Source organism: Macaca nemestrina, chromosome 5 (genome assembly GCF_043159975.1).
Source record: "Macaca nemestrina isolate mMacNem1 chromosome 5, mMacNem.hap1, whole genome shotgun sequence".
Lineage (NCBI taxonomy): Eukaryota > Metazoa > Chordata > Mammalia > Primates > Cercopithecidae > Macaca > Macaca nemestrina.
The window spans coordinates 4,455,996-4,481,190 of record NC_092129.1 but is presented as its reverse complement, the minus strand read 5'-3'; the positions used below and the strand labels follow the sequence as shown (position 1 = coordinate 4,481,190).

The window sequence follows — 25,195 nt, the reverse complement described above, 5'->3', positions numbered from 1 at the left end:
CACAATGGAAGAGTAGAAGGGCAAGCAAGTGTGTGTGAAAGAGAAAGCCCAAGGGGCCCATTCTTGCTATAACTAACCCATTCATTCATGTGGGTGGGGCCCCATGACCTAATCACTTCTTAAAGTCTCACCTCTCGCCCTGTTAGAATGACAATTAAGTTTCACTTTGAGTTTTGGAGGGGACATTCAAATCACAGCAGGCTGATTATGAGGAATCAAGATAAAACAGCCAGGGCCATATAGGAGTGCCTGTCACATTCTCATAAAGGAAGGTCATTAAATGAACTGGGTTTTGAAATGTCAGAGAGTGAAGGAGTAAGGGAGCATTACCTGAAGAGAAAGAAGAAAACAAGAGGGCTGGGCTCTCTGTGTAACAGCAGCATTGCTGCAATGCTGGGAGGAAGAAAGGTGAAAGGGTCCTACCCAAGGAAGACAAAAGAGAAGATCTTTCGCTCTTCTGTTTTCACTGTCCCTTTGTTTTCTCACCACAACCCACACAATATTTTTTAAGGGTCCCCTTTTTATTGAAAAATCTTGTGCCATTTGTGGAAAGGAGAATGTGGCCTTCTAAGTTACACTGAGGGAAATGCTGATCTCTTCTCTGCATGTTGGGCAGGGCCTGGCCTGCAGGCAGCTGAATCCCCATGGTTGGTTTTGAGTGGTACTTTCATGTGTTTGTTCAGCCGTCTTCACAGTCCCTTGAAGGTGTCACTGTCTTCATTTTTTCAGATAAAAAAGTAGACACCACGTGATGATGTGCCCAAGATGACACAGCTACAGAGCAGCAGAGACAAGACCCAAACTAAGGGCCTACAAACTTCCAGTCCAGGGAACCCACAAACCAAAATGTGGAGTATGAGATGAGTGGAGATGCTGCAGTTTCCTGGACTCGAGGCCTGTAGGCCCTTAGTTTGAGTCTTATCGCTGCTGCTTTTTAGCTGTGTGATGGAACAGGAGGTTCAGGCTCCTATTCTAATTGCAGAGCTCGGGGGCATGAGAGGAGATGATCCAATGGCACATGGAGCTGCCACGAGGACACTCTGCTGCTGACCACGGTCATGCTGACAGAATTCCTGGATACACTTGTCCTCTAACTTGCGATTTCAGTGACAAAGGAGACTTAAAAATGGAAATGGCCTGTGATCTCATGGACTAGAGTGTGGTGTGGCCACATTATACACTTATTGTTGGCCTAGTTGTAGTGTCCAGGGTCCAGCTACAGAGATTTCTTCTTAGTTTCTGAAGATACTAAGCATTTCCTGATTTTCAAAGAAGCATTTCTCCACCTCACATCATTAGGAGAGCTACTGTAAAAACAAACAGACAAACAAGCTGGAGAAGAACAAGTGCTGGTGAGGATGTGAAGAAACTGGAACCCTTGTGTGCTGTTGGTGGGAATGCAAAAAGTGCAGCTGCTGTGGAAAACAATATGGCAGTTCCTCAAAACATCAAACATTGAATTGTCATATGACTCAGAAATTCCACTCCTGGGTAAATATGCAAAAGAACTCAAGTAGTTTCCAAGAGATGTTTGTACACCTGTGTTCACAACAGCACTATTTACGACAACCAAAAGGTGGAGGTAACCCACGGATGAGTGGATAAGCAGAATGTGGTGTATGCAAGCGGTGGAATATTATTCATCCTTCAAAAAAAGAGGAAATTCTGGCATAGGCTGTCACATGGGTGAGCCTTGAGGATATTCTGCTCAGTAGAATAATCTAGCCATAAAAGGAAAATCCTATAGGTTTCCAGTCATAGAAGGAACATGGAGTGGTCAAATCCATAGCCAGAAGAAGTAGAGTGGTTGTTGACGGGGGCCGGGGAAAGGGAAGTCTGGAGTTGCTGTATAATGGGGCAGAGTTTCAGTTTTACCAGCTGAGGAGAGTTCTGGAGGTGGCTGGTGGTGGTGGTTGCACAGCAATGTGAATGTACTTAATGCCAATGAATTGCACTTAAAAATGATGAGAATGATACGTTTTATGTGTCTTTTACCACACATGCTAAAGAGGCATTGTGAGGATGGTTATTATTTGAGGACCTCACGAGCACTTAGTGGAATGTTCTGGAAGCCCCTGAGAGTCTCAAAATGCATTTCACAGTCCCCAGCCATGCCCACAAGCAAATGCAGAGTCCTTTTATTGTCCTGACCTTTAAGAAAATCGAAAGCGTTTATTTTATTACTGGCAGAAATGATCATGAGAAGACAGACGACGAGCTTTCTCTAGCTGTTGCCTAGTAGGTTTTAGAAAGAGAAACAACTAGCGGAGTTTCCCAGCCGATAGCATTGCCTCTGTACGGAGAAGAAATTCATTCCTCCCGTGGAGACTGGAGCTCCCAGCGGTCCTTCCTGGATCTGCCAGAATTCTGACCGTGCTGATTTGCATGGCTCTCAGACATGACGGTGCCCTTGCCTCATCACAACAAGTGAGTCACAGCAGAAAAGAAACTGGAACTTGCTACTGGCAGCAAAACAGTCGTGGTCCTGAGACTCGCCACTCACCGTCTGTCCACACTTCCCTTTTGAGTCATTTCCTTATTCAGAGACAATAACCTGGAGAAAATAAGACCCTTGCTATCTCATCTCCTGGAAGAAGAAACACCATCTGTGTGCAATGCTGTGGATGCTCCTTTGATGCTATGGGGCTGGACACGTGAGAAATATCCCCAGAGGTGGTGGCCACTCACGTGATCCTCAGCCTCCTGAGGGACAAGAAAAGTCCCATTTCATAGATGTGAGAAGCAAAATGAGGCACACGGAAGGACCACAGAAGATCCCAAAAGGATCTGCCACCCAAGAAGAATGATAATCAACCTTTGATTTCACAGAACTTGTCAACTTCCAGTTCATAAAACACCCTTCCCATGCCAGGTTCTGTGTTGAGAATACAGAGGGGAAAACTATGTCCCCAAAGGCCCCACAGTCTGGTTGGGGAAGTAAGCAATGAAAATAGAATTGTGTGATCACTGAAAAACAGCAAATTAGTATTTACTGAACGCTTATGACATACCAGGCTCTGTGCTAAATGTTTTGTGCTATTTTACCTCATCCCCACCATAATCCCACAAGGTACATTTTTATCCCCATTTTACAGAAGGGGAAAGTTGAGAGTAGTGAAGGTACCTCATCCCCACCATAATCCCACAAGGTACATTTTTATCCCCGTTTTACAGAAGGGGAAAGTTGAGAGTAGTGAAGTGATTTGTCCCGGGTCACAGAGCTAAGAAGTGATGGGGCAGGATGTTGTTGCCCAGGCCCTGAGCCACTCACCCGGTGAGTCTCAGACTTGGCTGCCCATGGATAGAATTAATGAGGGGACTTCAGACCTACCAGGGCCCAGGCTCCTCCCCAGGCCAAGTGAACCAGAACACCTGGGGCTGGCTGAGGTATCAGGGCCTCCTAAAAGCTCTGGACCCCCTAGGCTTGCAGCACTGCATCAGGCACACCTGTGAGCAGAGTGGAGGGCAGCCAGCTCCACCCAGGCGATGTCAGAAAGAATTCGAGAGACAGCAGTGTGGAGCTGAGACCTCCCCAGAGACAGGGGATTTCGCCCAAGCTAAAAATGCATGCAGTGAGGGCAGAGTGTACAGAAAGTCGCAGCATGCTGGAGAAAAGACAGTGCACCCCTAGGGAAAAAGGCATGGATCACGGCGTTTGGGAGAGTTGGTAGCCCCATGAAGTCCCCGTGCAGAGTGCTGACCTGCAGAGCCTTTCCTGTGAGTGGAGGGGTGGGCTGTATCCCTCCTGTGGGGGTCTATTCCTGCAGGGCGCCTGTCCCCATCTGTGGGGGTCTGTTCCTACAGGGCGTCTGTCGGGGGGTCTAATCCTACAGGGCGTCTGCCAGGAGGTCAACTCCTACAGGGCGTCTATCGGGGGGTCTAATCCTACAGGGCATCTGCCAGGGGACCATGCCACTTCACTGCGTGGATTCCACCTGCGCAGAGTTACGGATCTCAACATCCAACAGCAGAAAAACAGTTAAGAAACACCCATGGTGTAGACTATTGTGAATGCTTATGGGGGATTTATTATGATATAAAAAATGATTCTGTTAAATGTTAGGTTTTTCAAAACGGCATTTAAAATTTATATATGCGTTAAGATCAGGGGGAGAAAAACGAAGATATTTCTTTTCTGTTTCAAGGGGAGAAAACAGGCACAGCGTAGAACATGTCCACCTTAAAGAATTTTATTCAGCCATCTCACAACTATCTGGTCACTGTTCCTTTCTTAGCCCTTTGAAATTCTTTTAACTTAGGAGGAAATAAAACCTCAGACAGTAGCAAAGTAATGCTGGTAGAATTCCAAATGATACTCCTTTTGTTAGGCAGATTTTTACATCCTTTCTTAGAACAGGCGGAACCCACTCCCGCATTTCAAATTTGGTTCTGATAAGGAACCTCCCTGGCAAGCCGTCAGCTCTGCAGATGGGAGATTTGCCATTTTCTGTTGCCTAAAGCCATCATTTTTGGCCTCGAATTTGACAGAAAGCTTGGGACTACCCCTGTGGGATAATCGAAGGCATCAAAACACCATAGAACTGATATTTAGTACAAAAGTGTGGTATCATGTTAGGAGATAAAGAATAGCTTCTGCACACGAATAACAGGAGTGCAGCTGCAGGGAGGCTGAAGGGAGGCTCAGGAGGCCCATGTCGGTGACAAGGCAGGCCTTCCACCTCCTCTGGGCATGGTGGTGACTGCTTTTTGGTCCTAAGCAAACTTTGAGGTTTGAGCAGAGAATGAGAGATAAGGCAACAAGGAAAGTGACTTTGGAAATCTTTTATCATCATCATGAGACTCAGTTTTGGAACACAATTCACAAGGAATGAGATGAAAAGATGGAGCCATTGTAACGGCATCCAGGGGCTGGGGTTGGACACCTGCCCAGCTTCACACTGTGGCCCATGGAACCCTGGCAGGTCCCGTGTACCGTTGTCCACCAGCTGTGCCAGCGGGGTTAGAAATGACCATTTCAAACGCCACGAGATATCTTACATTGTGTACTTCTCCCAGGAGGCATAAAGTTCTGTGACCCTTTTTTCACATCAGGGGAAGCAAAGTACATTTCAAAAGCCTTTTAGGCATTCAAACTTAAAAAGCAGCTCTAGAGGCAAATTCCAGAAATGTATCAGGAAAAAGTTTCTTACAGTAAACTAGAGAACTCACTACATTTTCCTTAACATGATGTATAATCTAGAAAAATGAAGCAAAATTTTATGAAAACAAAAACGTTATGCTCCAAATAAAGCCTAGCATGGACGACAGTACCTTATAGACAGCAGAGCCTCCTTTTAGAACCAGGGCACTTTCTGATGTCGGTCATCCCCAGTCTGCATAGCAGGTGAGAAGAAAACATAGCTTTTTTTGCATTTAAAACTGAAGCACAGTAAATGAAAGTGACTTGCTGAGACCAAGTAGAGTTGGAAAGATGCCAGCACCTGGCTTCTTCTCTTCCTTCACTGATTTAGCAAATTACATTTCTTCAAGTGTGGAGATGCAGTAGCTGCCCGACTTTTCAGTTCAGCGACTGGATCTGCACATAGTTGGGTAGGAGGAGGTTCTGGCTTGTTCATTTTGATTTGTCACTCTACAAGGTAAAATCACAGAGGACCATCCCGGTCAACAAAGTATAAGACCACACCTGCAGCAACTGTGCCCATGTTTATGCTCTGATCCTTGTATTGCAGTCTCAAGATTTCCTCTTCTTCCAGAATCCCAAAGTAGGAGTGATTATGATTTAGGTCTCAGGTAGTTTCATAAACACGGGCGTTGAGGACGCTGGCTGTTGTCAGGAATAGGAGTCTCTGGGGTCGAAACCTGGGGGCTCTGCTGCCTGCCCTTTGCCTCGGAGGGTGTGGAAGACCCTCCGATAGGAGCTCCTGAAGGTGGGGCTGGAGAAGCAGTACACAACGGGGTTGAGCACACTGTGCAGGTAGGTGAGGCTGCCCGTGACTTCCGAGGTATGAGCCACTGCGCACAGGGCCCTGAAGCTCCCCAGATTCTGGAAGATGTGCATCAGGACTCTGGTCAGGAAGCAGGGCAGAAAGCATAGAGTAAACAGCACCACCACCACGGTGACCAGTGCCTGGGCCCGCCGAAGCTTGGGCTGTTTCTCAGGCTCCCGGAGTCTTTTCTGGAGAGCTCTGATGATGCCTGCATTGCAGAACACGATGAGGCCAAAGGGGAGGACAAACTGAAGGCAGGAGAGTGCTTCCTGCCAGACGACGCTGAAGGAGCCATCTGCCGTGGGGTAGAAACTGTGGCACCTGGTGAAGTTCTGGGCGGCCTCAGAGATGAGCAAGCCTGGGCAGGTGAGGGCGACCATCAGGAGCCAGACAAGGCCCGAGACCCCCAGGGCCGCCCGAGGAGACAGCAGGTTGACCTTAAGCTGACGGTGGACCACACGGAGGTACCGGTCCAAGGCCACGGCGGCCAGGAAGGCCACCCCGACGCCGCGGCTGAGGTCCAGCAGGAAGCGCAGGGCCCAGCAGCCCACGTGGCCCAGATGCCAAGCCTGGAGGCTCAGGTAGAAGATGGCCAGGAACGGCAGACACGAGGCCAACAGCAGGTCAGCCAGGGCCAGGTTGAGCAGGTAGACGGCATACGGCTTCCACACCCTGACCCGGAACAGGAAAGTCCACAGCGCCACCGCGTTGCCCAGCAGACCCAGCCAGCACTCCAGCCCCAGCAGGACACCCACAGCTGTGGCCACCACAGTGTTGGGGGCTGAGCAGTTTGGGAATGGCATCACCTGGCTGTGCTGGGCTGCAGGCACCGCTGGAGCAGATGCAGGAGGAGCTCTGTGCTCTTTCTTACAAAATGAAAGAAAAGGCCTTTTCCTGCCACAGAGTAGGCAAGATCTACATTTCCCCATCAAGAACAGTTCCTCAGCCAAACAGGGTTCACAGCAAACCAAAATTCATTTGGGGAAAGAGGACAAGCAGGGGAGGGAAAAGCCCCTTGCTGTTGTGTTCTGTTTTCTTCCGCCATAAGAAAGGGGAAATCGTGTTTCGCTTCACATCACCAGGCTGCAAAGCTGAGGAGTAACGTCCTACGACGTCTGGGGGACCAGGGCTTTGCATCCAGTTACGAAAGAAGGAAAGGTTTAACTATGCAAAGACCCCTATGTCTGTATACAATTAAAATAACAATGGAATCAAAAAGATTGTTCTCTACTTTGAGTATGTTTCACGGGGAAATGTTCTTCTTCCTTTTCATACGTAAAGGACGCTTGCTGGAATCCTTCTGCATGGGACTTGATTTTACACACTGGTCAGATGTGGTCTCCCCATTTACTTGAAAGGGGAATTGAGACAACCTGCTCATTCCATAGTCGATGGTTTCATTTGTACTTCTATTTTGTTAAATACAAATTTATCTTATTTTCTCTGCTGGAGTCTTTCCTGCCTAGTATACTACTTGGATTGGGATCTGGACCAGCAGGGCCTGGAGTGGGCTCTGGAAGCATGGAAAAATCAATGGCTTGTAAAGATGCATAGAATCCACTAGAAAGTTAGGTTCGTCAGCCAGGGACATACTCCACATATCCATGTGTCGCTAGTGACAAACGACGCCTGGCACACAGCATTATCAACAGGTATTTCTTGGATGAATAAATGTGTGCAGTCATCGTTACCCTCTGGTGACCCTAATACATCTCAGTCCTTATCCATCGATAACACTATTATGCTTGGTTCTCACCCAATGTTGAACCTAATTTACCTTGGTCCTTACCCACTATTGACCCTAATTCATCTTGGTCTTCACTCAACGTTGACCCTACTTCATCTTGATCTTTTCCCACTTTTGATCTTACTGCATCTTGGTCCTTACCCACTGATGATCCTAATTTATCTCAGTCCTAACCATTCTTGATCCTACTTCATCTTGATCCTTACCAACTGGTGACCCTACTTCATCGTGAGTCTTACCCCTGTTGACCCTAATTTATGTTGGTCCTCTCCCACTGTTGACTCTAATTTATCTTGGTTCCATTCAGCCTGGTTTGAATTTTGGAGTTAAGTAAACTTTAGTTATAATTTTTGTTTCTCCACTTATTAGCAGTGTGGTTTTGGGAAAGCAAGTTAACTTCTCTGTACTCCAAGTTCTTCACCTGAGAGGTAAAGATGGTAACACTTCCTTGCAGAGTTCTTTTGAGTAGTCAAGGTACTGTTACGGGTAAAGCACTTAGAGCCATGTCTGGGCATTGTGAGAGCTTGATGCTTCTACTAGAATATTTATTAATGCCTCTCTGAGGCATAGGCTTAAAAAAATTATTCTTATTATCTCCAAACACGATAAAACACTTTTGTATGAAATATCAGTTCTATGGTGTTTTGATGCCTTCAATTATAAGATCCAAGTTTAAGACTTTAATAATTATTATTACTAAAGTATACTGCATGTTTATTGCATGTCAATAATTGTTAGTGCTGGCCTAAGTTATTTCAATGAACCAAACAATAGTGAGATGAAGTAGATACAATGTGAAGCTCTATTTTATGAATAAAGAAATAGAGGCATGGTAAGATTAGGTAATTTGCTCAAGGTCACAGGCAGGTAAGTGGTGGGACCAGGACCCTCCCAGCCCAAATTTCAACCAGAACTGGGTTCATAGCTTCCCTATAGTCCTATGGCTAATGGGTTACACTTCACTCCTTTTCAAGTCCCACAGGGCTGTGAATTTGTATGATATCGAGGTAATTTGACTTGCATTCTTCTTGCTTTCATTATTCTGGTATTTTTAAAAATGAGACTACCAGCCCACATATCCCATTTCTGTGTCATACAAATCCGCATACCTTTTCGTTTTCTAAGGAGGTGAATTTGGAGAGCCCTCCAAGCATCTGGAATTGTGGAAATGTCCCAACTAGTCTCTGCACAGTGACACCTTCTATGAATGAGGATCTCTGGTTGCATGCTCATTACGACTTGGTTCTTGGGGAGCAAGAGGATGGAGCACAGCACTGACCTTTGGGTGATGTGGTTAGTCTCATTTGGACGAATGTTGTCAGGCACAAAATGACCCTCAGAAAAGCTGGCAGCAAATTCAACTCTTTAGTGCTTAAAGTTTCATAAATGCAGGACAGAAATGGATTGAAATATATCTCTTGCAACACATTAAAAACTTCAACAGACATTAAAAACTACTCCTTAATTTCAGATTTCAGTTTATACCAATAACTTCCTAAATTATAAATATTTTAGCTCAACTGGCATGTGAACATTAATAATTACATATTTTCCTTTTTAAAAACTTCTGCACCTTTTTGAAGTATTTTGATTCATCTTCTTAACTTCTGAAAGACACTAAATTGTTTTTTCAGACCATCTCTTTTAAAGTTATAATATTTGAGCTTCTCCCTTAGGGATTTTGATTTATTAAACCTTATCACCCCTAGAGACTATTTTCAGTCATTACTACTATTTCTTCAATACTCTACTTGTTTAGGAAACTTCTTTGTGCTCATTTCAATTTTTATGATGTATATTTTATTTACACGTGTGCCTAACTTTAAATGAAAACTAAATTATTGCTTAAACCCACACATACATTTAAGAGTTTTTTGTTTGTTTGTTTGTTTAGAGACAGGGTCTTGTTCTGTTGCCCAGAATGGAGTGCAGTGGCACTATCATAGCTCACTGTAATCTCCAACTCCTAGGCTCAAGGGATCCTCCTGCCTCAGCCTCCTGAGTAGTTAAGACTACAGGTGTGTGCCACCAGACTCAGATACAGAAATTTAATTCTCTGCATTTTTCCTTTCTAATTTTTCTGTTATATCTTGTAATAATCAGAGAGATGGTTATTCATAAAGACTGAATGAATACTCAGACTTAGATTCTCCTGCTACTTATTGAGAAGTTAGCCCGCTGTGAGGTCTAGGGAGACAATACAGTTCCCACAAGACCACCTTCTGCCTGACATTAACTTGAAGTTTGGGGATCCCCAAGACCACTCTCAGGTTAGATAATTCTCTAGAAGGACTCACAGAACTCACAGGAAGCTGTTACATTCTTAGCTATATCTTTTTTTTACAGTGAAAAGACACAGGTTAAAATCAGCCAAGGGAAGAGGTGCATGGAACAGAGCCCAGGATAATTGTAAGCATGGGGCTCCCATTGTCCTTTTGCTGTGAGTCAGGACAGTGTTACTTTCTCAGTATCGATGGATGACAGTGCCCAGACCACTGCCACGCTGGGAAGCTCACCTGGGTCTCCTCATCCAGAGTCTTTACTGGAGTCCCTCACCCAGGCATAGCTGGCCACCTGTGAGGCTGTCTTTAGTCTCCAGCTGCTCTGGGGGCTGAGCCAAGGCTGCAGGACAAAGCCCCCACCCTAAACCACATTATTACTGTCTGTCTAGCTGAGGGTCCCCAGGCAAACAAAGACATCTCCATTGGGCATGACATCCTAAAGCCTGGGAGATGACCTCCTGGCTACTGAGGGCCGGGATCAGACCTCTTTAACGTTGCCTTTTGGGAAAAGTTAAGCTCTTTTCTTATTTACTCAACAAATTTAGAACACATTGCATGTTACTCATTTCATACTGAGGATACAAATGCTTACAGTGTTACCTGAAAGGGGTCCAGATCCAGACCCCAAGAAAAGGTTCTTGGACCTAGTGCAGGAAAGTATTCAGGATGAATTCATAGAGTAAAGTGAGAGCAAGTTTATTAAGAAAGTAAAGAATGGCTACTCCATAGGCAGAGCAGCCCCAAGGCCTGCTAGTTGGCTATTTTTATGGTTATTTCTTGATTATATGCTAAAAAAGGGGAGGATTATTCATGATTATTCCTCCCCTTTTTAGACTAGATGGGGTAACTTCCTGATACTGCCATGGCATTTGTAAACTGTCATGGCACTGGTGGCAGTGTCTTTTTAGCATGCTAATGCATTATAATGAGCGTATAATGAATAGTGAGGATGAGCAGAGCTCACTTTTGTTACCATCTTGGTTTTGGTAAGTTTTGGCCAGCTTCTTTACCACATTCGTTTATCAGCAAGGTCTCTGCAGCCTGTATCTTCTGCTGACCTCCTATCCCATCCTGTGACTAAGAATGCCTAACCATCTTGGAATGCCGTCCACTAGGTCTCAGCCTTATTTTCCCCAGCGCCTATTCAAGATGGAGTTACTCTGGATCAAACAATAGTACACTCTGACTTTAAGGGGCTTATGTTCTAGTGGGAAAGACGAATGTGGGAACAGACTTGTAGAGAACAATATGATACAATTAGCTAGAAGGTGCCCCTGCAGTGGGGGTGGGTGTTATGGAGAGAGGTGTCATGGAGAGAGGAGAATGAAGAGATGTCAGCTAGGGGGCAGAGGGAAAGGGGAAGCTCTGGACAGGGAATGTCCAGTTGGGCATAAGGAAGGAGACCACCCCTGATATCATCTTGTGCCCAATTTCTGCCTCCAAAGAAAGAAGAAGTAAAAACTAAAAGGCAGAAATGAAATCCACAGGCAGACAGCCTGGTGCCACACCCTGGGCCTGGTAGTTAAAGATTGACCCCTGACCTAATCGGTTATGTTATCTATAGATTACAGACATTGTATAGAAATGCACTGTGAAGGCCGGGCGCGGTGGCTCAAGCCTGTAATCCCAGCACTTTGGGAGGCTGAGGCGGGTGGATCACGAGGTCAGGAGATCGAGACTATCCTGGCTAACATGGTGAAACCCCGTCTCTACTAAAAATACAAAAAACTAGCCGGGCGTGGTGGCGGGCACCTGTAGTCTCAGCTACTTGGGAGGCTGAGGCGGGAGAATGGCGTGAACCCAGGAGGCGGAGCTTGCAGTGAGCCGAGATCACGCCACTGCACTCCAGCCTGGGAGACACAGTGAGACTCCGTCTCAAAAAAAAAAAAAAAAAAAGAACTGTGAAAATCCCTATCCTGTTTTGTTCCGATCTAATTACTGGTGCATGCAGCCCCCTGTCACATACCCCCTGCTTGCTCAATCAATCATGACCCCCTCACACGCACCCTCTTCGAGTTGTGAGCCCTTAAAAGGGACAGGAATTGCCCAGTCAGGAAGCTTGGCTCTTGAGACAGGAGTCTTGCCGATGCCCCTGGAAGAATAAACCCCTTCCTTCTTTAACTCGGTGTCTGAGGAGTTTTGTCTGTGGCTCACCCTGCTACACTTAGGCAGTATTTGAAGGACTCCTATGGGTATAGGGAACATACTGGGGAAAGGAAAGACACAGTGTTTTTCTTAGAATTTGAAGAAATTTCTGTAATTGTTTTTTGGAAGAAGAAGTAAAGTATGGGACGCCATAATTTAAAATGAGATACTAAATTGTACTCTTTGGTTATAAAAATTAAAACACTCTCATCATGATGCAGAAATAGGAAGATCCATGGAAGAGAAGAAAAAAGAAAATAAAATTGAGAATGTGGAATATGATAAAGGTGCCTCCACGTGCATTGTACTTGTTTTAAAGAATGTATTCTGCACATTGTTTTCTGTTCCACAATACAGAATTACAGATGCTCTTCCAGGTGGCAGACCTGAGTCAGTCAGGAACTGTCAACCTGGAGATGAGGTGCCTCACTGGGTGGCCTGTGCATCATGTGTGATGAGGGAAGTGCCCCTGCTGTCACTCAGTCATGAATTCCTGCACATGGTGGGTTCCAGCAGTCAGCCAGAGGCCATCATCAAAATTGTTTTGCTTTGTATTAAATTAAACTCTAGAAACAGTACCAGGTCAGGAAAGGCAGTCATCAAGGCCATCGACCTCTAGGACTTTACATTTGCTGTGAGTAGACCTTAGTGTGCCAGAAGAAGTTACTCATCGAAACCCAGCTTCCACCAGCAAAGAAAGGAGGAAGCCAAGTCAGGACCAGAGCCCCCTCTCTCCTGTAGATGGAGGATACATTCAGGAACTCAGAACCTGTAAGAGAGGTGAGCAGGGGGTTAGCAATGATATGGTTTGGATTTGTGTTCCCTCCCAAATCTCATGTCGAATTGTAATCCTCAATGTTGGAGGAGGGGCCTAGTAGGAGGTGATTGGATCATGGGGGCAGATTTCCCCTTTGGTGCTGTTCTCATGATAGTAAGTGAGTTCTCAGGAGATGTAATTGTTTGAAAGTGTGTGTCCCCTCCCCTTTCTCGTGATAGTGAGTTCTCAGGAGATCCAATTGTTTGAAAGTGTGTAGCCTCTCCCCCTCCTTGTGATAGTGAGTGAGTTCTCACGAGATCTAATTGATTGAAAGTGTGTGGCCCCTTTCTCTCTCTTCCTCCTGCTCTGGCCATGTAAGATGTGCCTGCTTCCCCTTCACGTTCCACCATAACTGTAAGTTTCCTGAGGCCTCCCTGCTGCCATGATTCCTGTGCAATCTGTGGAACCGTGAGACAATTAAACCTCTTTTCTTTATAAATTACCCAGTTTCAGGTAGTTATTTATAGCAATGAGAGAATGGACTAACACAGCAATGATGTCTGACATTGCAAATAACTCATAGCTTCCCTTTCCCAGAGAGTGTGCTCCCACAGGAACATAATTCATCAAATGGCACAATTCCTGTGCACTCGATCTCATGGGCTGAGGATTCTGCCACAGCAATTCTTTCTCATGTTTAAACTCACCATTCTGTAACTTAATTTTAAAATTTATAATTGGTTTCTTATTATCAAGGTAATGTATTCTGTTATAGAAAATATAGGAAAGTGTAAAGTGACATAGAAATAATAATCATCATTTGTAATCCTGCTACCTAGAGATAGCTTCTTGCTAAGATTTTAGTAAATTTCCTCCTAGTATTTTATATAAAGAAGCAAATTGGGTGCTACCGCACACATAATTTGCATTGTGACTTTTTCCCCTCCATTTAATCTGTAATCTTATATAACTTATCATATTAATGTTATTTGAAATATTTAGAACATGAAAAATTTAGTACCATAAGCACAGTATAATGCATATCCATTCAGCCACATCTTTGTTTATTTAATTAGCTTTGCTTTATGAAAGATTTCAATAACTGGAATTGTGTGTGAAAGGCTCTAGAAGAATTTTTTGCATGTGTTTGATTTTATTTTTTTCTGTTTGCTTTTAAATAATTAAGTGTAAAGTCAACCAAGAATATTTTACATTCCTTTTGTATTCTTTCTACACTTGCTAGGCCAGGAATTGAGGAAAGAAAATAGTACTTTGGAAGAATTTGCTGAGGAACAACATAAGATGGATTCTCTGAAAATAGAAAATTGCGTCCAGCTACTCAGGGCACAGGTGCAGCTCCTTGGTGTAGACGGGCTATGGGGTCGTTTTGTCCATCCATGGGGAATATGTTTGTATCCTGTACAAAGTGTGGCCCTGTCACCTTGTCAGTGGCCTGAAGAGTTGTGGCATGAAGAGGGATGTTTTAAATTCTAATTGAAACTGACTTTCTGTGAGCCTGGATTCCGAGAAGTGCTGCCTGATTTCCATCCAGCTCGAGGCCCTTGGATCCTGCATTTTAGGGACAGGCCCTCATTTTTGTTTCTCTGACTCATGGCTGGCGTTTCTTCCCCAAGCTGTGATGCTCCATGAGTCAGGCCCTTGTATGGTTAAGTGGTGGGTTCCCACAGGGGTCAGGAGGAGCCCCAGGGCTTGGAGGTCAGGACAATTTTTAAAGACAATCAGATTTTATCAATCAAATATTCATTTTCATGTATCTATAGTCATACAAAAACTGAAATGACACTCGTACATAAGTCCTCACAGTTTGGGAGGCTCAGGGAGAAGGAGACTCTGACTTGATACTCAGATGGCAGAGAGTGATGTCTGGGGGAGGTGGGCCTGCCCCTAATATGGCCAACTTCCACAATAGAGAGCTTCACTATGACAGAGGAAAGGAGAGGAGAAGAGGAGCTGGTGCTCCCAGAGGACCTCATGCAGGGCCAGCAGGGCCCCTCAACCTGAGATCTTCCGTGGGGTGGGGGAGTCAAGGGAGCATTTTATATAGTGCCCTAAAATACAACATCTTGGCCACAGTAAACTAGACATTCTCCAGTGCATTTGAAGAATGTTATGATCTGATTTATGAAATTGTTCTTATTGAGGAGATTATAAGGCACAATTACTATATATTATTTTCAGTGTTTTTTCCTCAATGGTCATCCTTAACCACAAATGGTCTATGAAATCATAGAATCACAGCTTTTTGGAACTAATTGAGGTCTCAGAAATTAACTGAAATCTCTCACTTTATAGATGAAGAAAACAAACCCTGTGGAGATTTATTGCTTTGACTTTGACCAAGTTCCCTTGATTCATGTCTTTTTTCTCCTTGCATCTTCCTAGAATCCTCGACTGCATCCAATGCTGTGGACAATACTCTCCTGCAATGCCTGGTGCCCTCAGGGCCCGCATGGCCCTGATTCTTCTAATCTGCTGTTTTGTTGGCCAGCCCTCTCTCCTCCTCTAGGTCTATGGTTCCCTGTGGGCAGATCCTTGCCCTGTCCCTCTCTCCTTGTAACTCCAATAACCCGATCTAACTTCTTCCCCTCGACTATCAAACTTGTGCAGCGAGTTGACTCTGTATCTTCAGTATCCTGCTTGTAGCTTAGCTTCGAGCCCACAGTTTCGGATGCTTCCTGCATTAGGGCACCTGGTCAGCCATGCTGCAGACCCAGTGCAACCAAGAGGGGACTCTCCCCTCTGCGGGCCTTTCCTCTGTGCAGCCACTCAGCCTCCTCCTTCCTCTCTGGCTGGAAACGTGAGACCCATCCTGGCCCAGGTGCTTCTTCGTCATCATCAGAGCCTCATCGATTTCCGGAACCTCCATTTCTGTCCGCCTAGAGTTAGTAGTGGTGGCTCTTTCTTCATATTTCTGTTCCTTACCATCAGTCATGTTTTCTTAAAGTGTCATTCTTGGCACTTGGTCAGAGTAACTTGGGGCACTTATTCCAAATTCATATTCTCAGCCCAGAACTATTGAATCAGAATTTATGTGGGTAAGGCCTAGGAATGTACATTTAAAAAGAGTTTCTGCTGTAACAAAGTACTGAAACTTAGTGGTTTAAAACAACAATCATATGTTCTCTTACAGTTCTGTATGTCAGAATCCTGGCTGAGTCTCGTGGAGCTACAGATCAGGCCTTGGCAGGCTCGTTACTTCCAGAGGCTGGAAGTGGGCTCTGCTTTCTTGCCTTTTCTGAGGTTGAGAGCTCCTGGGCTCCTGGTCCCTTCCTCTCTTCAGGCAGAAGTGGAGCCTTCTCAAACCTCTCTTTTCCTTTTTTCTTTCTTCTTCCTTTATTTCTTCTTTCTTTCTTTATTTCTCTCTTTCTCTTTCTTTCTTTTCTTTCTTTCTTTTTCTTTCTTTCCTTTTATTTTCTTTCTTCTTCCTTTTTTATTTCTTCTTTCTTACTTTCTCTCTTTCTTCCTTTCTTTCTTCTTTTTCTCTTTCTTCTTTCCCCTTCCCTTCCTTCCTTTCTTTTTCTTTCTTTCTCCTTTTTGTTCCTTCCTTCCTTCCTTCCTTCCTTCCTTCCTTCCTTCCTTCCTTCCTTCCTTCCTTCCTTCCTTCCTTCCTTCCTTCCTTCCTTCCTTCTGTTCTTTCTTTCTTTATTTTCTTTTCTCTCTTTCTTTCTTTCCTTATTTATTTATTGAGACAAGGTCTCACTCGTCTGCCCAGGCTGAAATGCAGCAGCACTATCTTGGCTCACTGCAGCCTCTGCTTCCCAGGCTCAAGTGATCTTCCCACTCCAGCCTCCCAAGTAGCTGGGACTACAGGTGTGCACCACCACACCTGGCTAATTTTTGTATTTTTCATAGAGATGCGGTTTCATCATGTTGGCCAGACTGGTCTTGAACTCCTGGCCTCAAGTCATCCACCCACCTCAGCCTGCCAAACTATTGGGATTACAGGCATGAGCCACCACACCCGGCTGCCCTCCTTTCATTGTCACATTGTCTCTGACTCTGACCCTCTGGCCTCCTTCATGTAAAGACCCTAGTGATGACATTGAGCCCGCCCAGATCATCCAGGATAACCCCTCCATCTCGAGATCCTTGACTTCAGCACCCCACAGTCCCTTTTGTAAGGTGACATATTTCCAAGTTCCAAGGGTTAGGATGTGGGCATCTCTGGCGACCATTATTCTGTCTATCACACATTTTATTCACTAAATATGTAAACTTGGTAGCCTAGACCTTTTTCCCTCATGACTGGATTACTAAGTGGTTTCCTAACTGGGCTTGGCTTCTCTCTCCTCCTCTTCCAATTTCTTTATATGCTTCTGCCAGAATAGTGTTTTATAATCTACAAATTTCATCATGGTAAACTTAAAACCATTCTGTTGATGACCATGTTAAGTCCAGGTTGAGTGTCTGAATTTTGAAAGGATCATGATCTGAGCCATACTATACCTCCAGGTTTATGTCCTGAAGAACAGCTCCTCTACCATTGGGCCAGTCTTTGCACAGCTCCCCACAGGTGAGGAAGCACAGGAGGGGAGGCACAGGTGAGAAGGCACAGGTGATGAGATGTAGGTGAGGTGGCACAGGTGAGGAGGTGCAGGTGAGGAGGCACAGGTGAGGAAGTACAAGTGAGGAGGTGCAGGTGAGGAGGCACAGGTGAGGAGGTGCAGGTGAGGAGGTGCGGGTGAGGAGGCACAGGTGAGGAAGTGCAGGTGAGGAGGTGCAGATGAGGAGGTGCAGGTGAAGAGGTGTGGGTGAGGAGGTGTGGGTGAGGAGGTGCAGGTGAGGAAGCACAGGTGAGGAGGCAGGGTGAGGAAGCACAGGTGAGGAGATGCAGGTGAGGTGGCACAGGTGAGGAGGTGCAGGTGAGAAAGTACAGGTGAGGAGGCACAGGTGAGGAGGTGCATGTGAGGAGATGCAGATGAGGTGGCACAGGTGAGGAGGTGCAGGTGAGGAGGTGCAGGTGAGAAAGTGCAGGTGAGGAGGTGCAGATGAGGAAGTACAGGTGAGGAGGTGCAGGTGAGGAGGCGCAGGTGAGGAGGCGCAGGTGAGGAGGCACAGGTGAGCAGGCACAGGTGAGGAGGCACAGGTGAGCAGGCACAGGTGAGGAGGCACAGGTGAGGAGGCGCAGGTGAGGAGGCACAGGTGAGGAGGCACAGGTGAGGAGGCGCAGGTGAGGAAGCACAGGTGAGGAGGCGCAGGTGATGAAGCACAGGTGCAGAAACACAGGTGAGGAGGCACCCACTGCTTCCTCCTGGGCTTTGGTTGACCACCTTCCTTTGGAAATATCCCTTCTCTCTCTCTGATTCTACAGAAAGCTGCCTCAGCTCAAGACCTGGAAAGGTGTCCCCTCTTGTGTGAAATATTCTGCTCAGCACCATGCTATTAATATCTAGATGCTAATTGTCCTACTGCAGTCTCTTTGTCTCTCTTACTATGCCCTGACTTCTCAGGCACCCGGGACCACATCTCATACTCGTCTTTAAGCCTTGCAATGGCCTGCACAGTGCTGGGCACTGGAGATTGTCGGTTAGTTTACAGTTAATGAATTAGAATATAACAAGTAACAGAATAGAAACATGTTGCATTGAGCTTTTACCTTCACTGATGACTCAAAAGTCCCATGATTTTGTAGTATTTCGAGACTAATATTATGAGCATTATTTTCATTTTTCTGGCAACTATTTTAGTTATGTCTAACAGAGCTCTGACTGGATAAGTATCAGGTCACAGAATATTTACCATGGGTTCATATGATGGAGTAAACCTGTGTCTTTCATGGGGGCTTTTAGCTAAAGTAGTAATTAGAGGTATCTGTAAGATGAACTCCTTAGCTAATTGTTAAGCTGTACCTGACGTCTCCCGTGAAGACAAGCAGTTAGATCCTGACGTCCCCCATGGTGACGAGCAGTCAGATCCTGACGTCTCCCGTGAAGACAAGCAGTTAGATCCTGACGTCTCCCATGGTGACGAGCAGTCAGATCCTGACGTCTCCCGTGATGACGAGCAGTCAGATCCTGAAGTCTCCCGTGGTGATGAGCAGTCAGATCCTGACATCTCCCATGGTGATGAGCAGTCAGATCCTGATGTCTGCCATGGTGACGAGCAGTCAGATCCTGAGGTCTCCCGTGGTGACGAGCAGTCAGATCCTGACATCTCCTGTGATGACGAGCAGTCAGATCCTGAGGTCTCCCATGGTGATGAGCAGTCAGATCCTGATGTCTCCCATGGTGATGAGCAGTCAGATCCTGAAATCCATGACGGTGACTTGTGAAAGTCTAATGGATATTCTGCAATGATGTGTCATGAGCCTCTGTCATTTCACCTCACTATCATGCCACAAATTACTACTCACACTTGAGAGTTTAGACCTAGAAGAGGCAATAAAATTGAGTTCAAATACTGTATTAAGGGACTTGTCCAAAATTACATAATTCTTTTGTGTAAAGGCCAAATTATACAAATCCTTAGATTCTGAGGTCAGAGTTTCTTTTCCTATAACATGTTTCTTCAAACATGGCTGTATCCACATTTCATATCGAGCAGATCCAGGAAAAATCATGAATAATCAGATAGCATGAGATGGACACAAGGTCATGAGCAATAAAGGGTTTGGATAGAGCTATTAGGAAGAGCATGAGGCCCATGAGCAGTAGGAACATTGTTCTATGTATTTATTGGCCTTGTAACTATGGTTTAGAAGTGGTAGGGATCCACAGAGGTATACCTACAGAAAGACTTAAAAGAAGTAAAACTCCCAGCCTCAATGTGGTATCATCCCACCTTAGTACCTCTATCTCAATCTTGGCCTTCATACACATATCAAGAAACTTTCCACTTCTTGTAATACAAGAACTTTCAGATATTAAAAGCCTTCTCGGGATTCTCTCTCCTCTGTGGCCTCTTCAGCACTGGTATTGGAAGCCATGGGTTGATGTTATCTGGCTGCGTGGCTTATCTAGAAATGTCTCCTGACCCCTGGTCCCTTTAGGTCTAAGTTAGCTTCTTCCCCTGTCCGCACTCATTCTTAGCTGGTCACTGACTATGTGATATCCTTTCTAATCACTTGGGTCCTACTACAAAACAAAATAACACAACATAGAGTAAATACATTATCGGGATGGCTAACAATCATTGGACATTCTTCTCTGTTCATTACCTTGAAGAGCATAATGTGCTCTCCCAATTCGTTTTAAACAAAAAAACTTTAGAATGTAATTATTGTAAGTACTCACTAATGTGGATTAAGTAGTTTTTGTATGTTGCCTTATCACCTTGTTTAAAGGGGCAATGTCTTTTCTTATTCTCAATTTTTACAAAATATTGTACAGAGAACATGCTTAAAGAGTGTGTAATCCCAGCACTTTAAGAGGCTGAGGTAGGTGGATCGCGTGAGTCCAGAAGTTCAAGACCAGCCAGTGCAGCACCTGAGAGGAGCACAGAAACTAACACAACCCTCACACACCTCAGGACACACACACAACACCTCATACACCTCAGGACACACACAAAACCCTCACACACCTCAGGACACAGACACACACACACAACTCCTCACACACCTTAGGACTCACACAACCCCTCACACACCTCAGAGACCCACACACAACCACTCACACAGCTCAGGACACACACACAACACCTCACACACCTCAGGACACACACACACACCCTCACATACCTCAGGACCCACGCTCCCACGGTTAGAATGACGCTCAGGGACAAAAGTGCCTCTGTTTCCTCTTTGTGGTAGTTTCTTCATTCATTCACGATGTCGCTGTTTACTGCCTATTGCATATGAGTCGCTTGCAGAACTATCCAGGTGACACACAGCATAAGCAGGCTCAGGGGAGCCCCAGGTGTATTTTCCACAGGCAGCATGTGGATGAGAAGGACGGCCAGGGCTTAACAGGAACATGGACTCTCACTTGCTCCTCATTCTCTTCTCTATCACAAAAATCACATGACAATTCAGATGGAGATGCATTTTGTGAAATGATGAAAATTTGAATCCTGTCTCCTATTTAAACTCACATATAGTATTTTCCCTTCATAAAATTTTTTTTCTAGTAAATAATTTGACATCCAAAGAAAGTTTATATTTCTTCAAGAATGTATGCTCAGAGAAATGAGCTCTTACTACACGTTGCATATTGAAGACCTGACATTAAACACATGGTTTTTGTCAATGAGAAGGAGCAGTTTGACTCTTTCCAATGTCCTTTGTGGATGGATGGACTCCACTGACGAGCTTCTTTGTTCGAATTGCAGGTTTGGGATGTTTAATTATTGTCTGAGCTGGTCCAGTGGTGATGCTGAGTGAGACGCTCATGCCCCTTTAAGACAGAAAGTCCGTTGGAACCGTCTGCTGCTCCCTGGTCTCCAGAGATGAGGCGGGAGGACTTGGGGACAGCTGTGGGGACACGGCCCAGATGATCCGGTCCCGGCAGAAGTGACTGGCGGGGATCAGGTGAGGTGAGGAGGTCTGGTGTTGGGGCTGAGGGAAGGGGTCTTCCCTGGACTTAGGGGTCACGAGTTTGGGGTCAAGGACACTGGGGTATCCCCTCGGAGGAGCCGGAAAGAAGGAGCTTTCTCAGGGCTGAGGACCCGCCCACTTCCGCAGAAACTGTCCCAGTCCCCGCGGGGAGGGAACGGCCAGGGATCTGCTTACTGGTAGGTCTTGCTCTTGACCTTCGATTCGCTTCCATCAGGAGACTCTCTTTTAAACAGCATTTCTGCGATCACTGTGGTTAAACTGTTCATTCTCAGGTTTGTATACAGTGAGAAGTTTATGAACAAACAGTCGGGATTTTGTTGGGGTCACTCGCTTCCTAAAACCCAGAGGGTGAGGCAGGGGTGGGAGCGGCTTTCAGAGAGGACCCTGCGGGCTTGCAGGAAGGTTTGCGTTTTCTCTTTTGTTTTAGTTTTCTGATTGCTGTGAGCTTCCTAGAACTGGCATAAATGCTGTACCTATAAAAAGGGGTTTCCTTTCCACATCTTCACCACGAATTCACAAAAGACATCTGATGGTTCAAGACTTAGACTCAACACAGTGGAGGGTCTGCCTGTGTCCTCACACCCCGTGACCATCCTGCTCACACCCGCTCACACTCTGACCATTCCATTCACATCCCACTCACATCTGCTCACACCTGCTCACATCCTGCTCACACTCAGTCCCTCCATCTGTGGTGTCCTTTCACCTGGTCAGCTTCAGGCTTAGGAATGTGCACAGGACCCCGGGGGAGAAGAGCGGCTGTGGTTCCTGCTCGCCCTTAGGTTGAGGTTGGGGCCTTTAGCCCACACTGACAGGGTAGCGGGGGTCCATTCAGGCCTCACTGTAGCCCTTCACTTCCCAACCAGGATGCTGGAGGGTCAGGTCAGTTCGAGGCCGGGGAGCCTAAGGAGGGCACTCACCCGGAGGACCTGTGCCCAGGAGCTGGGGCTGCCATGGATAAGACAGCTGCAGCAGCTGAAGTCCCCAGGGAGGATGGCAATGCCAGGGAGATGCTGGTGAGCTGAGCTTTGTGGGGACAGTCAGTCTCACCAGGCGGGACCCTGATTCCTGTCCCTGAGGCCTGTCATTGGAGTTTCCCTCGCTGGGCCCCTGTAGGAATGATCCACCCTGGGATGCTGATGCTGAACTTCCTCTCTGAGGGGCACGTGGCTCTCTTCCTCTCTGCAACCTTCTCTCTTGGTGGATGGGAGGCAGGGCAGGGAGTTAAAGAAAATATTAACATTCCAGCTTTGCTCCTTTAATCCAGAAGAAGGCACCAGACTTTAAAAACTTCATTAAAGAAAATCAGAAGGTTGACATGCCTCACATCATCCCAGCAAGCACCTTCCTCACCAGACCCTGTTGGACAGTGCTTGCTCTGATGAAAGTGCCACGGGTCCCTGTGGCCAGGGCCACGCAGTGCAGGGCTGTACCTTTATCACGATCCTGCTTATTATTCAAAAAAGGAAGGAAAAAGAATACCAGCCTCTTATTGCTGTAGTAGTGTTTTAACAAAGAATCATAATTCACTAACCATCTTTATCTGGTTATAGTATGTGGACTAACTCATAATAAACACTACTTAATAAGAATAAAGTTGTGGCCAGGCTTGGTAGCTTATGCCTGTAATCCCAGCACTTTGGAAGACTGAGATGGGTGGATTGTTTGAGCCCAGGAGTTTGAGATCAGTCTGGGCAACATGGTGAAACCCCATCTCTACTAAAAATGCAAAAGTTAGTCAAGTGTGGTGGTGCATGCCTATAGTCCCAGCTACATCAGAGGCTGAGGCAAAAGGATCACTTAAGCTCATGAAGTTGAAGCTTCAGTGAGCTGAGATCATGCCACTGCACTCCAGCCTGGGTGACAGAGTGAGACCCTGCCTCAAAAAAAAAAAAAAAAAAAAAAAAAGACTGCGATTGTCCTGTTTATCTCATCGGGTATCTTTTTGTCTAGAAAGATGTTGGTCTTACATCAGAGAGGGCTTAAGTATTTTGCAGATGAATGTGCTGGTTGTGTGTCTGAGAGATTTTCTGGTGTTCTTTTCCCAATAACAGCCATTACAGCAGCAGATCACCAGACTCCACCAAGAGCTCGGGAGATAGGAGTCTCTGTGGGCTGATGTTCACAGAAAACTACAGAGTCAAATAGATGCTTTGAGGAAGCAGAACCTGGAGCTCTGAGAAGAGCTGAGAGGTCTGCAGTGGCAGAGTGGAAAGCCAGGAAGAAACCTGCAGTGTCCCGACACGCAGGGCGAGAATCACACACTCTGGTACCAAAAGTGCATTTCCGTTTTTGTGTCGTTTGCATTATGTAAAAATAGCGTCCCCGTAAAGATGTGTATTTTATCGCTGGGTGACGTGGTATCACTCACGCTCCAGGTGGTGGGGGGTTCCCTATCTTTCCATCATCTCCATTTCCCATAAGTTCCCATGATTAAAGAACTGGATACATCAGGCCTCTCAGCTGGCGCTCCAGCAGGCAGAAGCACAGCCGCCTCCAGGCTGCATGTCTCATGTCTAGAATTCTAAGACATCTCATAATGCTTCAGGGCAACAGCAGCAGACCCTTACTGTGGACTTTACATGGGCTAGGTAGGGAGCTTTACCGTCTTACTCTCTACGACGACCCTATGAAATGGATATTATTACTAACTCCATCACAGTCATGGGCTGGAGAATGCAGAGCTGGGATTCGAACCCAGACTGACTCCAGAGACAGCTCAGGGGCCTGGTGTCCTTCTGTTCATCCACTAGGACAGCTGTGTAGAATGCAATAGAGACCTGTTGAAATGGGAAAAGTTCCCTTGTCCTCCTCACAGGGTGTGCGATGCGGGTGTGGCTCACTTCCTCAGTGTCCCACTGCTCAAACCTCCAGGGGAGTGTAGAGACCGGCAGGCTGTGCAGCTCTGACCCCACGGCAGTGTCTGGGGTGAATGTTTACAGCTGAAGCCCCAGTGGGCGTGTGTTACAGGGCGCTCTTTCAGTTTAGCTGTCTGTAGGCGGCTTGTGTTTATCAGCTCAGTTAGACCCTCTGCCCTATCACTAGGACAGAGGGCTTTCTGTATCCTGGGTTCTTGCTTTGGTGTACTGGAAAAATAAGATCACATGTGGGCTTGGAGGATGGGTGCAAGGATTTTTACTGGGTGATGGTAGCTCTCAGCAGACGGGGGAGCCAGAATGGAGATGGAGTGGGAAGGTGGTTTTCCCATGGAGTTGGGCTGCCCAGCGGCCGTGCTCTCCTCTGACTGCCCTGACCAATCTCGGTGTCATTCAGCCAGTCAATGGCTTGCTGGCATCTGCCAATGTGTTCCTTTTGAGGCCAGCCACTTGTGTCTCTGCCCGCTAGGGTCTTGGGATTTTTATAGGCATAATATGGGAGTGTGGTGGGCCAGGGTTTTGGGGCACAAAAGCAGAAATGCCTGGGTCCATGGGCACAGGCCCGGGGGCGGAGCCCTAGCCAGGGACCTGCCCTTCTCTACCCAGGACTTTCCTGCCCCCGTCCCGTGTCACTGCCCTGCTCTCTCCCAAAGGAAGAACCAGCATTCTCATGCTGAAGTAGTCAGTGCCTCCCAGCACCTGCCTGCCTTTATAGAACACTGAGCTTTCGAGTTTGATCACATGTGGCTCAAAGACCGAGCCTAAGAGAGTGTGAATGTGGCCAGCGTTACCACTGCCTTGTCTGGGCTCTGTTTCCCGCACATGGGTCCAAACAGCTTGAATCATTAAAATTGTATGTACAGGTAACGACACATGGAACCATGTGAACACCCTCCAAATGTAAGTGGAGATGTTTCTCAGTGGG

At 46.2% G+C, this 25,195-nt stretch overlaps 2 protein-coding genes and 1 long non-coding RNA gene across 14 annotated transcripts in view; 1 reads left to right on the top strand and 2 right to left on the bottom strand.

Moving 5' to 3' along the window:
- Positions 1-3,976: 3,976 nt before the first annotated feature.
- LOC105487565 (G protein-coupled receptor 31) lies at positions 3,977-7,590 on the bottom strand. The gene has a single exon (XM_011751035.2). It carries the CDS (start codon positions 6,875-6,877, stop codon positions 5,792-5,794), a length of 1,086 nt encoding a protein of 361 aa, XP_011749337.2. The 5' UTR covers positions 6,878-7,590; the 3' UTR covers positions 3,977-5,791.
- Positions 7,591-12,139: 4,549 nt separating this feature from the next.
- On the bottom strand, positions 12,140-20,702 carry LOC139363263 (uncharacterized). Its single transcript, XR_011623236.1, has 3 exons — positions 20,579-20,702; positions 18,750-19,268; positions 12,140-12,891 (listed from the first exon to the last, which is right to left on the bottom strand). It is a non-coding gene; the product is annotated as an uncharacterized lncRNA (long non-coding RNA).
- Positions 20,584-25,195, top strand: part of LOC105487634 (putative T-complex protein 10A homolog) — a 128,568-nt gene continuing 123,956 nt past the window's right edge. For 3 of the 12 annotated variants that reach the window (XM_071096217.1, XM_071096216.1, XM_071096218.1), the window contains exons 1-3: positions 20,588-21,367; positions 22,261-22,410; positions 23,449-23,663. The gene's annotated coding sequence lies outside the window, so the exon portion shown is untranslated. Of the gene's footprint in view, positions 21,373-22,260; positions 22,411-23,448; positions 23,664-25,195 lie in introns of all 12 variants that reach the window. The other 9 variants (XM_071096206.1, XM_071096213.1, XM_071096210.1 and 6 more) reach the window with 6 other exon arrangements.

Excerpts from the sequence above, each read along its gene's own strand:
- LOC105487565 (XM_011751035.2), bottom strand. The coding sequence starts at position 6,877 with ATGGGGAAATGTAGATCTTGCCTACTCTGTGGCAGGAAAAGGCCTTTT.